Here is a 14,496-nt window from a genome sequence, read left to right as displayed (position 1 = left end):
AACTAAAATTTTAGAAGTACCTCTTTAGTAACTAATAGAATAATATCAGTATAAATATTTGAACAGAACTATTAACCACCTCGAACTGACATATATGGACCACTATACCTAACAAGTGCATACATATTTTTTTCTAGTGCACAGAAAACATCTACCAAACTGGACTATTTGCTGGGTATAAAAGTATCAAGATGCCGAAACCGGTTTGGCTCAGTGGATAGAGCGTCAGCCTGCGGACTCAAGGGTCCCGGGTTCGATTCCGGTCTCATCGATGTTTCTAACTCTCTATCTCTCTCCCTTCCTCTCTGTAAAAAATCAATAAAATATATTAAAAAAAAAAGTATCAAGAAAGCATAGCTGTAGTAAGTCGCATGGAAAGTATTTTGCATTCTTACTGGCTTTGTATTCATACTAATCTCAGTATTTTAAGCCAACATTGCTTAACTAAACATGTATTAAGCACCACTTATGTGAACTAGAGGCTAGGGACTGACTGGGCTTTAAGAGTCCCGACCATAAGATCCGCTATGCTTACATTATTGCTTTATCAGTGGTGTTTTTAGCATAGTATGATGCCGTAGTAAAATGAACACTGAGATAATCTACATCATACTTTTTGCAGCTAAAGAAGCTTAAGTTAAAAAAAAAAAGGGGGGGTTTGTAAACTCAAATACCTACATGGCTAAGCAGAAAACATAAACACGTAAAGAGAGCCAGGTGAGGGCTGAAGAGCAAATGTGGGGATCTAAAGAGGCAGCCCTGCACAGGCCAGGAGGGGAATGTGGAAAGTGTTTCCAGATCTGATTTTGCAACAGAAGGCAGAAATCTGAATTTGTTTTGCATGAAACTTTCCATTTTAATACTGACAACCAATGCAAGTTAAAAAAACAACAGCAAATATTTTGGGGTTTAAATAAGATAGAGCTCTATTTGCTAAAAATCTCCATTCTAAACGATTAACTGACCCAAATGACAAGTTCTAATCCTGGCTCTGCCACTTACCTGCTATCTGAGATTCACCTACTACTGCCCCTCCCACCCCCATTCATCCCTTTCATGTATCCTCAATAAAATGATAGCCGCCCGGCCAGCATGGCTCGTGGTTGAGCGTCGACCTATGAGCCTGGAGGTCACGATTTGATTCCCAGTCAGGGCATATGCCCTGGTTGAGGAATAGATCCCCATTGGGGGGCGTGAAGGAGGCAGCCAATCAATGATTCTCTCTCATCATTGATGTTTCTTGTGGGAAACTGATATAGGGTTAAGCCTCGGACTGACCTTCTGCAACCAATGCAAGTTAAAAAAAACAACAGCAAATATTTTGGGGCTTAAATAAGATAGAGCTCTATTTGCTAAAAATCTCCATTCTAAAAGATTAACTGACCCAAATGACAAGTTCTAATCCTGGCTCTGCCACTTACCTGCTATCTGAGATTCACCTACTACTGCCCCTCCCACCCCCATTCATCCCTTTCATGTATCCTCAATAAAATGATAGCCGCCCGGCCAGCATGGCTCGTGGTTGAGCGTCGACCTATGAGCCTGGAGGTCACGATTTGATTCCCAGTCAGGGCATATGCCCTGGTTGAGGGATAGATCCCCAGTGAGGGGCGTGAAGGAGGCAGCCAATCAATGATTCTCTCTCATCATTGATGTTTCTATCTCTCTCTCCCGATCCCTTCCTCTCTGAATAACCTTAAAAAATAAAATAATAAAAATAAATAAAATGATAACCAAGCTTATTAAAAATATATACAAAAGGATCAGATCAACCAAGGCAGAGATTTGCAAAGTTACCTGGACATATTCTTGGTCTAAGCCAATATTTTACTGTAATCAACGAAAAGTTTTAATATATCAAAAGAATATGTCCACCAGAAAGAGTCAGTAATGGAAACATGCATACATTACTGCCGGAAAAGCAAAGCTGGCGGTGACCAGCTTAGCCCTGCTTAGGGAAGTAAGTGGTCCTTTAGGTCAGCTCAGCTCAACAGGAATTTCTGCCATGGTGGAGATGCACTGTCCAGTATGGTTGCCTCCCCTCACATGGGGCTATTGAACACTTGAACTGTGACTAGTGCAACTGAAGAACTGAGTTCTTAATTTAATTTCCTTTAAATAGTCACATGTGGTAAGTAAGTACCATGTAACACGGCAGCCCTAAATCATTTTATCCTTGAGGGAGGCCTATGCCACTAGTGCAGAGGAATGCATCAGATTAGCAGAACTCCATTTAACTAACCTGCTAGGATTTTATGCTCACTGAGCAATTCCCCAGTTAGTCATTGTCTTAACATGCAGAGTAGCATACAGGAAAAGTAAATGTAAATACTGGATCTACATATAATTGTAGTAAACCAACATATTGATTTTTCATTATCATTTTTTCATTAAATGGGTTATCTTGAATCTGTCCCTTAGTAGGCTAACAACTTGACTTTGTCAGCATACCACACAGACACCCAGGCTCTGATAGAGGGTTCAAGCCAAGGGATGATTACCCTGTAGGCACTGGTCTGAATGGTATATTTGCCATCCAGTGTGACTCCTCAAACTGCAACAGAATCCCTGTCTCTTAATTCTATGTAACTCTTTCCATTATACACGGTACATTTGTTTTTCAATAAGTTGAAAGCATTACTTACCTCTTTTTCCAACATCTTCAAGTCTTTATCATTCTTTTGAGATTCCTTCTATTTAAAATTCAAAGAATAGTGATGATCAAATTTTAATGCCACAAACATCATAGCTGAATTTTATTTTTAGTTATCAGAAAAGATTAAGGATTCCAAACAGTTAATTTCTATTTTAAAAATTTCCCTGAGTCTATTACATACTTTGTAGGTGACTTAGTAAATGAGGGAAAAGGTTCTTTAAATCTCAAAATATTTCAGGCTTAAAAGTTTTTATCTCAATAAAATTAGATTTGTGGGTTTTGTTCTTAAGAAGTCCGAGAACAGAGGAGGAGCTTTATGAAGAAAGCTACTGACTGCTTCTTTCTAATGTTAAACAGCAATACATTTTTAATTTTTAATTATGCTATCTCATAAAGAAAAGAATCTTACAAAGAGAAATCGACTTAAACTTACAGGCCCAAAAGAAGGGGGAAAATGCAAAGAAATAAAGACAAACTGAAATGGTACAGTTCAAAAAACAGGTAGAACGTAAGATCATCTCACCTTTAATCCCAAAGTCTTAACTTTTCTTGCTGAAGCAGGCAAGGTAGTATCTTTGTCAACAGTAAGATTTTGTTGAGATTCTGCAATAAATTGTACCACAGACAAAACACAATTTCAAAATTTCTTATTGCAACTATTAGTGAAGCAATATGTTATTCTTTTCTTGGCTGTACATTTCTAAATAATTAGTTGTACAATATATTTTACACATCTAACATTTTTCTGATTTTCTTAATGTTCCCTGACAGAAGGCTAAGGTAATTAGCAAAAGGGAAATGAGCCCTAGTTGGTTTGGCTCAGTGGATAGAGCGACAGCCTGTGGACTGAAGGGTCCCGGGTTTGATTGCGGCCAAGGGCACATGCCTGGGTTACGGGCTTGATCACCAGTAGGGAGCGTGCAGGAGGCAGCCAATCAATAATTCTGATCATCGATGTTTCTCTCTCTTTCTCCCTCTCCCTTCCCTTCCTCTCTGAAATCAATCTCTCTCTCTCTCTCTCTTTCTCTCTCTCTATATATATATATATATGAAACAACATATCTATGTGTTTTGTATAATTTTCCTGATTATACAATAGTGTAATGATAAAAGCATTATTCTGTAGTAGACTCTCTTATAAATCCATCAAATACAAAACTTATTTATTTTTCAAATACAAAAATTTAACTATACCTATAGTTTCACATTTTTAGAAATACCATAACAGCTTTAAATGTATACACTATTATTCATAACTTTAAAACTTACGAGATCATATAACATTATTTTATTTTGGGATCCAGTACCTTTTTGTTTTTTAAATCTTTGTGATTTCTGAAAGGATACTGGTCCTTTCAATACTTCTGAAGTTTTCACATCATAAGCACCTGGAGATGGTGCACAACCTAGAGAAACAGAAAACATTAATGTTTCTTCTAATGTCACTTAGAATCCTAAGTTAAAACATGCAAAGTAAACTGAGTGATACAAATGTAAAAAATGCTATAAATAGACACTTTGTTCTTTCAAATGTAAAAATAGCACCCATTTGATATGAGGAACAATATCATCTTGCCAAATGCCCTTTATTTCAATTGGGTCAAAGGAATACAGGCAACTGAGCAAAACAGCAAAGACAGTCTTGGGATGAACATTATGAAAGAACAAGCAACATGGTTTTCTTTTTAAGGATTGACTATAAGAAATTATATATTTGGAATCAACGCTACTCAGAGTCACTGAGGTTAACTATCATCAGATTCTAGAAATGAAGCAAATAAAAGTGTCTAGCCCTCAAGATTTAAACTGGAAAAAAATGTATAGTGATAATCCATCTCTGCCTAATATCAATATATCAAAAAATTTATAACGCCATAGACTATATTTGTATGTCTCAGAAATTTATATTTTATAACCTCATGTAAGTAACTAGAGTCCAAAATTAAAGGCATTTCAGAGTGCTTATGCGTAGCAAATGTAAGATTTGGCTTTCAGGACTCATAATAACAAAAATGTCATTAGCATAAAGCTTTATTTGATTGGAAATCAATAGAGTTATACTATTCTCTGAAAAGCTATTTACTTCAGAGTTTCATGCAAATAAATAGGAACAGCAAGGAGTTAGACAATCCCAAAGCAACTCGTACTATCCCCTAACTGTTTTTCAAATGGGATGATAAAAGCTCACTGGTACATCTTCACTAGCATTTTTTTTTTAAAAAGTGAAACAACAGAAAATATCTGTGTACTCACACATAGCAAATTTTTCTCTGAAATCAATAAAAATATATTTAAAAAAATAATCAGAAGCTAACACAGGCAGTCCGGCGGTACTTTTGTATACACATAAACATTCTATGCATTGCATTAAATAAATGCTTCAAACTTTCAGAACTTTTTAGTTTCTTTTCCTTCCACCTCGAATGGCTAGTTCACCTGCCATTTTGCCTGGCTAACTCTCACTTATCCTTCAGATCTCAGCCTGATGTCATCTCTTCCAGTTTTCTCTGAATCCTCCAATCAGGTTTTAACCACCACACAGCAGACTGTGCATACCATTCCTATCATAGAACTTCCCAGTTTTGCAACGGTGTATGTACTTATATAGTGTACTTCTCCACTTCCCCACACTAGACAATGTACTTATCCATCTCCCATATTAGGCAAACTGCTTGGAGGTAGAAACTGTCTTAATCATGACTGTATCCCAGTATTTAGCTCAGGGCTGAGGTGAGCAGTGTCGTGAAAACACAGAAAGTCACTAGGGATGTGGCAGACGGAATAGTGTTTTGTAATCAGCCAGATTAGGATTCAAACCCAGCTTTGTCTGCCAATCAAAAGACATTACTATGTGCCAGATACAGTGTAGTCATTGGGAGAAGATGGTGAATAAGAACAATTCCATTTCCATACTGTCTGACGGAGATTAAAGACAGTGACCACTAAGTGTATGTTATAATGGATAAATCATGGTTCAGCTCTACCACTTACTGGCTGCTCAGTAGTAGTTACAAAACCCCTCAGTTTCCTCATCTGTAAAATAAGGACAGTACCAGCACCTTCCTCATTTGGCTGTTGGAAAAAATAAACCAGACCTAGGAGGAAAAATCTTAGCACAGTCCCTGCATAAAAAGTCAGCCTGTAATAAATGATGGTTTTACCAACCACACCCACGGTTTCCTGGTTGTTGCACGTAAGCACCTGCAGTGGTTAAGAGCACGGGATGGATTTCAAGAAGGCCCAGTTCGGTTGTGTAACACAGGAAATCTAAGTCTTGGTCATTTTATTAGTAAAATAACGAATAGGATCACCTCTCCAGGATGCTGGGGCATTAAAACAGAACTAATCATCTATGTAAAGACCGTCCCTATTAACTGCCATCACTTCATTTATAGTGTTTCCGATACCACCACCACTTTACCACCACAAACTGCCTTTACCAGCCTTCTTTCCTTTATGCCTGAATGGAATATCCAAAAAGAAATCCACACGTACAGACAAAAAGCATGGTCAGGTGTTTCTTTTTTTTTTTTTTAACCGCAAGGCCTTCCGCACTGGACCATCCAATAGCTACCAACGTTTTCTCACACCTATTCCTTCTCTCTGCTTCAGTGTCTACACAGCACCGTTTATAGGCTGTATTCTCCAACGGAGTGGAAGCTCCACGGGGCAGACACCTTGCTTCGCTCACTGCTATATTCTTATTATCCTAAGTTATGCTTGGCATGTAGTAAATGCTTAATATGTATTTAAGAAGAAAAAAAATGAATCAATTGAATGATCCCCATGCCAGCCCCCAAATCGCCTCCAATTGCCCTTTGACAGAGGGAACCGCAAGGGGCAAGGGGCGTGAGAGCAACTCCGGTCCCCCAGTCCCTTCCCCCGTACGCACCAGAAGGGTCATTGAATCGCTTCAGGGGCGCCTTAGGAAAGGACATGATGACCACCAGCTCCACAAGCCGCAGGGAACTAGCGTTCCTCCACAACTTCCGGGTGCTGATCCTGGCATTACTGGCTTTCAAATTCAAATCTCCCGGCTCGTTACCCGCCCACCCCGACGTTGGCCAATTGGAAAACCAAAACCCTGGGCACACCAATCCAGGAAAGGAACAGGAAAAGAGCATGCGTACTCAGCTCTCGCCGCATCCAATGAGGTAGCTTGTGAGTCTAGGCTACCAGCCTATAGGAGAGCATGACTGTCTTCGCGCCCCGCCCCCTCCCGTGCCCAATCACGGCTGGCGTTACTCAATTGTAACCTACACACTAGCAGCATTCGCGCAAGCGCACTTCAAATCGGAGAACTTTGGAAAGTCGACCAGTGGCGTCACAAAGGTGGCGGTGAGTTCCAGCCTCGCTGGTTCCAACCGTCTCCTATCGCTCCTGGAAACGTAAACTTTTCCGGATTTCACTTGTTTCAAATTTGGCCCTGCCAGCGTCCTAAGTAGCCAATGAAAAGGGAAATACGCGCTGAGATGTCAGCTTACATTCCTGCGCATGAGCGGTGACCCGAGCGGAAACCGGAGCCGGGAGGCCGGGGCGTGGCCCGAGCGTGGAGATTCGGCGCATGCGCTCAGCTCGCTCTGTGCCGCTGCCGCCGGGAGGCACCTGGAGTATGTCGGCCCCTTTCGAGGAGCGCAGTGGGGTGGTTCCGTGCGGGACGCCTTGGGGCCAGTGGTATCAGACCTTGGAGGAGGTGTTCATTGAAGTGCAGGTGCCGCCAGGCACTCGCGCCCAAGATATCCGGTGCGACCTGCAGAGCCGGCACGTGGCGCTGGCGGTGGGTGGCCGCGAGATCCTCAAGGTAGCGGCCGGTCGGGCTGGTGCCCAGATTCCTCGCGGCCTCCCCAAACCCCCGAGCCCTAGGGCTCCCCATTTCCGTAGGAAGACTGTGGCGAGGCCGTTGGGCTTTTCTGATTGTGGTCTGGTCGGAGCCCCCACCTCCAGGGACAGTCCTGAGTTGACGCGGAAATTGGAGGAGCCCATTTTTCTGGCTTTATTTCTAAATCGAATGAAATTGCGCCTGTTGTGCCTCTGCGGGTCTTCAGCCGAAGCAACTTAGCTAGGTCGTCAAAGAAATAAATATTTATATTCCATACACGCTTCCAGGCGCCGCCCTGCGTGCCCGGATGACAGCGTTGAATGAGACAGATAACGGCACTGGTTATGGCAAGTAGGGAAGCATAATAAAAGTAGCATTATTAGTAGCATTTATAGTTAAAATCAATTAAACCCAAGCTAGATTCCTTTCTCAGATTAGCTGCTCCAGATGTTTGACGGCAGCGGTGAAGGCTGATGGGATACCTGGTTCTGCCATTTTTCTAGTTTTGAAACCTTGGGCAAGAGATTTTTCAGTGTCTCTAACTTCATCCATAAAGGGCAGTAATTACAGTACCATTTTTATAGGACTGTTTTCAGCATAACATGGCATCCATGTGCATGAAGAGCTGGAAGGAGTGCCTGCTATGTAATAAGCACACAGGACATGTTAGCTGTTGTTTTTCTATTAAAGGTGCGAGTGCCTTTGAGAAAAGCACGATTGATTTGAAAGACTTTGATTTCTATCAACGTGGACCTAAATGACCTTTCTGAATAGTTCTGCAATTCGTAGCTTCCTGCACAGTGGTTTAAGGTTACAATTCAAATTTCCAATCACTTGGGAATTTAGCAATAACTCTTTAACTCGAGGATTTTAGGTGTATATTTAGACCACTAGGATTTTTTTTTTCACACGTATTGACATGTGAAAGGAAATATATATTTGTTAACATGATATTTTCTAAAATTTGGCAAAGCAACAAATAAATGGGTTTCAGCATATGCATTCTCTTTTAAACTTATATTTTGCTCTTTACTTAAAACCAGTTTCTGAAGAAAATCAGGAACTACTAATCTTAAATCTATAGTATGTGCTAAAGTAATTTGTTAATGCCAATTTGCCCAACAAAAAGAATGAGACAGTTTGGTTTTTGTTGTTGTTTTTTTAGAATGAGCCAGTTTTTAAAAGTTTATTTTAAAAGACATAATTTCTTAATTTCATCAGGAGAGCTCTTGTAATGTATTTTAATTGATAAAGCATTTCAGTTATTCATTTTATATTTTACTAATCAGTGATCAGTAGTATTTCTTAATCTTCTAAAGATTAAGGATCTAGAGAGCCCTGTGTTTTCTGTTATAGTAAATATTCCAAGCAGTGCAAACCAGGTTTCATTTCCCTTGCTAGGAAGAAACTTAGTGTTTAGCACCTTTCAATGTGTTGAAATGGTATAAAAATTTTACCTCCCTTTTCTAACCAAATTAGACAATTTTATGTGAATTAGATAGGAAATTATGTAAGTCTTAAATCATGAAAGCTTTATAAAAATTAATGAAATTTCTGTATTTTTAGTAACATATGTTTATTTTTCAGGGCAAACTCTTTGATTCTACAATAGCTGATGAGGGAACATGGACTTTGGGTAAGGGTAATCTATTATAAGTCCTAGGGTCTTTTCACCAGTTAATTTTGTCTTGGAACTTAGTATGTTTTCCCTGTTGTATTAGGTGCTTTGTCTTTGCAGTTTTGAAAGCTATACTAATAGAAATGTATTGAGAGTAATTTTGTGTCAAGATTACCTAATGGTTTTTGAAAATAAAATTTAATGAATTCTAATTTGTGATTTCTGTTTAGAGGACAGAAAAATGGTTCGTATTGTTCTTACAAAGACAAAGAGAGATGCAGCAAATTGTTGGACTTCTCTTCTAGAATCTGAATACGCAGCTGATCCTTGGGTGCAAGACCAAATGCAGAGAAAACTTACATTAGAGAGATTCCAGAAAGAAGTAAGTCAGATAAGTGTATGCATATGTGTAGTTAAACATATTAGAAACAGAATAAATATTTTTTTAAAGTGAAGGACCCTTCATCAATATCTCTGCTTTCCATGCCTGTGTCTCAGTCTCATCTCATCAATATATTGGCTTGTTTGTTTTGTTTTAACATAAATGGAGACACACTGTATATTGTTTGTATTTCTTTTTTAATAATACGTCTTAGGTCTCTTTCTCTTTTAGAACACATAGAAAAACTCACTTCTTTAACTGCTTCAGGGTGTTTTCTAGTTTGAATGTATTGTAATATTTAGCTATTCCCATTCGATAAGATTTAGATTTCCCTATTTATGACTGCTATTTGAAAGAAAGTTTATGCTTTCATCTCTGAAACTATTCAAACATTCAAATGTATATCTTTAGCCTAGACTTTTCTCCTGAATTTTGGACTCTTATATCCAGTTGCCTATTCAGTATCTCCATTTGGCTAGCAAACATTAAACTCAGTACGTCCAACATGAACTTTCTAATGTCTCTCACATATGTTCAACCTCTAAGCTTCTCATCTCAGTTGATGGACATGAGTTGTTCTAATAAAAAAGTACACACACACACACACACACACACACACAGATAGTCCTTGAGTTACATCGGACTCGACATACATCGTTTCGTGGTACGTCGCCATCTCCCATTTATTTATATAAAAAAAAAAGTTTCGTCATTTCGATGTGTATATATATATATATATGTATGTGATTTATGTTTTTTATTATTTATTTACCACAAGTAAAGGTCAGGAATTGTTATCTTTCTTTCAAATTTTTTTACTGTTTCACTTCATTACTGCTGTGTATGTGCTCCATGTGAGTGACATAGGTACTTATGTAGGTGGGTTCCAACTTACGGCGAAAATCGCATTATGTCCCGCCATAGGAATGGATCTCCGACTTAACCCGAGGATCTATTGTGTGTGTGTGTGTGTGTGCGCAAATATATATACTAGAGGCCTGGTGCATGGGATTTGTGCGCTGGTGGGGAGCGTGGCTTGCGGGGATCAGCCGCTGAGGGAGCACTGCTCATACCCATCAGCTGAGCGGCTATGGGAGCACACTAACCACCAGGGGGCAGCTCCTGCATTGAGTGTCTGCCCTCTGGTGGTCAGTGCGCATCATAGTGACTGGTCGACCTGTCATTCTGGTTGTTCCGCTGTTCAGTCGCTGGGCTTTTATTATAGGATACACATACACACACGCACACACACACTGAGTGACCAGATTATTATGACCACCTGACGTTAGTAGGCAAATTAGCTATAATTTTGCGCTGAAGTTGCTAGAGGGCCAGACCATTATAAATGTCTGAATAGCACAACATACCTAAGTACTGTTGCTGATCAAGTTCATCCTATCATGTTGATGGCGTATCCCAATGGAGATGGCTTCTTCCAACAAGACAATGCGCCATGCCACGGTGCTCGTATTGTGCAGGAGTGGTTTCAAGAACATGAGGGAGACTTTACCTTGCTTAGGTGGCCCCCACAATCACCAGATCTCAATCCAATTGAGCATTTGTGGGACGAAGTTAAAAGAGCCATCAGGCAGCTGGTTCCACAACCATCAAATCTCACAGAACTGGACAGTGCTATTCATCAGGCATGGTGTCAGATTCCTCGCATCACCTTTCAACATTTCGTGGAGTCAATGCCAAGAAGAATCGCTGCAGTATTGAAGGCAAAAGGTGGCCCAATGAAGTACTGATGGGGTGGTCATAATAATCTGGCTGGTCATAATAATCTGGCCACTCAGTGCATATACTAGAGACCCTTGCAAGAAGATTCGTGCAACAGGCCTTCCTTCCCCTGGCTGCTGGCACCGGTTTTCCTCTGGCAGCCGGGACCCAGGCCTTCGCTCTGGCTGCCGCCTTCCGTCTTCACTCCGGCCGGAGTCTTGGCTCCAGCCGAGTCTTCGCTGCGGCCGGAGCCTTCGCTGTGGCCGGAGCCTTCAGTCTTCGCTCCTGGCGCTCCCTCCACTCCCTGCCCTCCCCCTCATAGCAGGCGTCATGCATGTGTGCTGCCCAGAGGCCCAGAGTGGCTGGGGTGGTGGGGCCACTGCTATCTTTGTTGGGTTAATTTGCATACTCAGTCCTGATTGGCTGATGGGCATTGCAGAGGTATGGTCAATTTGAATCTTTCTCTTAGTGTAGATGTATGGGGCCCTAGCAAGATAGAGTGTCAGCCAGGGGACTGAAGGGTCCTGGTTCTATTCCGGTCAAGGGCATTGTTTCTCGATTGTAGGCTCCATGTTGATCCCTGAAAAGGTTATGTGCAGAAGGCAACCAAACGATTTGTCTGTTTCTCTCTGTCCCCTCCCTTCTACTCTCTCTAAAAAAATTAATGGAAATGTATACTCAGGTGAGGATTAAAGAAAAGGAGGTGTGGGGAGTCATCCTCCATTCCTGTCTGTGTCTTAACACTCTATCCATTTTGTCAGGAAATCTTACTGGTACTACCACTGCCACCCTTATCTGGACTACCTCTAATGTCTTGTCTAGATTACTTCAGTAACCTAATTGTTCTCTTCACTTCTACCTTTGCCAAGCTATAGTCCTCTCAAAATAGCAGAGCAGTTCTTTTAAAATGCAAGTCAGATTACATTACTCCTCTTGTTAGGACTTGTTCAGTCTAGTAAAAGACAAAGTCTCTTATAGGTCTCCATCTGATCTGGTTTTCCATGATCTCCCTGACCTCTTTTCTTAATGCTGTCCCCCTCAGTCATTCTGCTCTAGCCACACAGGCCATTTTGCTGTTCCTTAAACATGTCAGGCCATTTTCATTTCCCAAAGCTTGGCTAACTTCACAGTTTTAAAGTCATTGCTCAATGAGCATTCTTTGAGTTTTGATCATTCTATTTAAATACTGTAACCTCTTCATTTCCCTAATTCTGCCCTACTTTTCTTTCCTTTTTTTTTTTCTTTCTATAGTACTTACCAACTTTTAACATACTGAATACCAACTCTTAATACACTAGGTCTGGGGCCTGCAAACTGGCTCATGGGTCAAGTCCAGCCTGTTTTTGAAGTAAAGTTTTATTGAAACACTGCTATGCTCATTTGTTTGTGTATTGTCTTTCATAAGAGTAACAGCAAAATCGAGTAGTTATGACTGAGATTGTATGGTCTTCAAAGCCTAACATATTTACTACCTGGCTCTTCACAGAAAAGTTTGCTGACTCCTGCACTAGATAACTTTAATGGTTTATTATTGGTCGGTCTCTCTCTCTCTCTCTCTCTCTCTCTTTTTAAATATATCTTTATTGATTTCAAAGAGTAAGGGAGAGGGATAGAGAGTTAGAAACATCAATGAGAGAGAAACATCAATCACCTGCCACCTGCACACCCCCTACTGGGGATGTGCCTGTAACCAAGTTACATGCCCTTGACTAGAATCAAACCTGGGACTCTTCAGTCTGCAAGCTGACACTCTATCCACTGAGCCAAACTGGTCAGGGCTATTATTGGTCTCTTGTTAGAGTGTAAGCTCCACTGAAGCAGGGATCTTTGTCTGTTTGTTCACTCTTGAATTCCACATGCCTCTAATAGTGTCTTCCAAACACTAGGAACTCAATAAATGTTTGTTGAAATGAAATGTCCTCCGAAAGACTACAGCCTGGGGTAATGCTTACTTCATTGGATTGTTATGAGGATTAACTATGTTAATATATGTATAGATCTTAGAACCCAGCCTGGCATATAGCAAGGTCTCAAAAAATGCTGTTAAAACCTGTTTGTACCCTGATACTAAAGTGTTCAAATTTAAAAAAAGTGTTTTTTATCCTATTTATTTCATCCTATTTATCTCCTTTTTGCTAAAAAAAAATATTTTAAATACTCTCAAATGTATATGTGTTTGTCCATACACTTGTCAACATTGTAACACGCATATTGGATCTTCTAAATATTTGTAAGTCTGAACATTATAAAATTATAGTTTTAAGTTACATTTTGGTGATTACAGTGAAGTTTGGTACATATTTACATGTTTATTGGCTATTTAGATTCCCTTTTTTTGTCACCTGCCTTTCAAATCTTTTTATCATTTTCCTTTGATTAAAGTTACTTATAGTTTTCCTCATAAGTTTTGTCATACGTTTTTGTTCATATCTTTTAGAATCCTGGTTTTGACTTCAGTGGAGCAGAAATCTCAGGAAACTACACGAAAGGTGGACCAGATTTCTCAAATTTGGAGAAATAGCTATTTTTTGCTGCATTCTGTGGACCCTAGCAGATGTTGCCAACTTGTTCAAAGGAACAGATTATATGGTAGAAGAAAAATGTGGATGCCTACAGTAACAAATTACAAAATATATTTAAGTATGGTTCTAAAAATTGCATTCAAATATGATTTACATAGGGAACCTCTTAAATACTGTGGTAACTATTCTATTAATATATGATAACTTTTTTTGGACTTGGTTTTGCTCAGCATGAAGTTTCATATGATGCATTTTGCTAATTTCATATTTAACCTATATTTTTAATACAAAAATTGTTAGGGTATAGATCATAATGAAAAGACAGGGTGCCTTCAGGAAAAATTAATTTTTTTCTTCTAATAAGTGTGATGTAGGAGTAATGTTCAATAAACTTTAAAATAGGAATTGTGTACCCTTTTGGCTAAGTATACCAGTCCACACAAGGAAATTATATTAATGAAAATTTTAGGAAAGAAAAAAATCCGCAAGTATATTCTGAGTAAGTGAACTTTAAGAGTTAATGAAAATCTCTGAATTAGGATATTATTTCTTGAGAGATCACTTTATGTCAATAAGCTGAAAAGTAGTTAACCTCACAGTAGGAATGGATTAATATGAAAAGAGATTTGGTGAAGTGAGTATGATTATTGGCCAAGTGTGTTGTTAGCACCATAAAACAAATTATGGTCAATGATTATAAATCAGTGACATAATTTTGATCTTCAGTGATCCAGGCATAGAAGTAAGAATTGTCTTGAAATTTTATTTCATCCTTTTTAT

General features: G+C 39.5%; 2 protein-coding genes across 7 annotated transcripts in view; one reads left to right on the top strand and one right to left on the bottom strand.

The window, feature by feature from the left end:
- Positions 1–7,237, bottom strand: part of HMMR (hyaluronan-mediated motility receptor (RHAMM)) — a 22,203-nt gene extending 14,966 nt beyond the window's left edge. For 2 of the 5 annotated variants that reach the window (XM_014543181.1, XM_014543183.1), the window contains exons 1-4: positions 7,141–7,237; positions 3,964–4,062; positions 3,180–3,259; positions 2,646–2,693 (exon numbers count right to left, since the gene is read on the bottom strand). In XM_014543181.1, the coding sequence (XP_014398667.1) occupies positions 2,646–2,693; positions 3,180–3,259; positions 3,964–4,062; positions 7,141–7,222 (309 nt within the window). In that variant the 5' untranslated portion in view covers positions 7,223–7,237. Of the gene's footprint in view, positions 1–2,645; positions 2,694–3,179; positions 3,260–3,963; positions 4,063–6,548; positions 6,642–7,140 lie in introns of those variants that run through there. The other 3 variants (XM_014543182.1, XM_005870617.2, XM_014543184.1) reach the window with 3 other exon arrangements.
- On the top strand, positions 7,190–14,496 carry NUDCD2 (NudC domain containing 2). 2 transcript variants are annotated; one of them, XM_005870579.2, is made up of 4 exons: positions 7,190–7,457; positions 9,063–9,111; positions 9,324–9,475; positions 13,632–14,496. In XM_005870579.2, exons 1-4 carry the CDS (start codon positions 7,221–7,223, stop codon positions 13,713–13,715), a joined length of 522 nt encoding a protein of 173 aa, XP_005870641.2. In that variant the 5' UTR covers positions 7,190–7,220; the 3' UTR covers positions 13,716–14,496. The 2 variants fall into 2 exon arrangements, with proteins under 2 accessions (XP_005870641.2, XP_014398671.1); XM_014543185.1 differs by having other exon boundaries at positions 7,218–7,457; positions 9,399–9,475.

The sequence above is a fragment of the Myotis brandtii genome, unplaced genomic scaffold (assembly GCF_000412655.1).
Source record: "Myotis brandtii unplaced genomic scaffold, ASM41265v1 scaffold32, whole genome shotgun sequence".
Taxonomy (NCBI): Eukaryota; Metazoa; Chordata; class Mammalia; order Chiroptera; family Vespertilionidae; genus Myotis; species Myotis brandtii.
This window is presented reverse-complemented; position numbering and strand designations above follow the sequence as displayed.

Excerpts from the sequence above, each read along its gene's own strand:
- NUDCD2 (XM_005870579.2), top strand. The coding sequence starts at position 7,221 with ATGCGCTCAGCTCGCTCTGTGCCGCTGCCGCCGGGAGGCACCTGGAGT. Across the intron at positions 9,112-9,323 it reads TGAGGGAACATGGACTTTGG|AGGACAGAAAAATGGTTCGT; the intron begins GTAAGGGTAATC and ends ATTTCTGTTTAG. Across the intron at positions 9,476-13,631 it reads TAGAGAGATTCCAGAAAGAA|AATCCTGGTTTTGACTTCAG; the intron begins GTAAGTCAGATA and ends CATATCTTTTAG.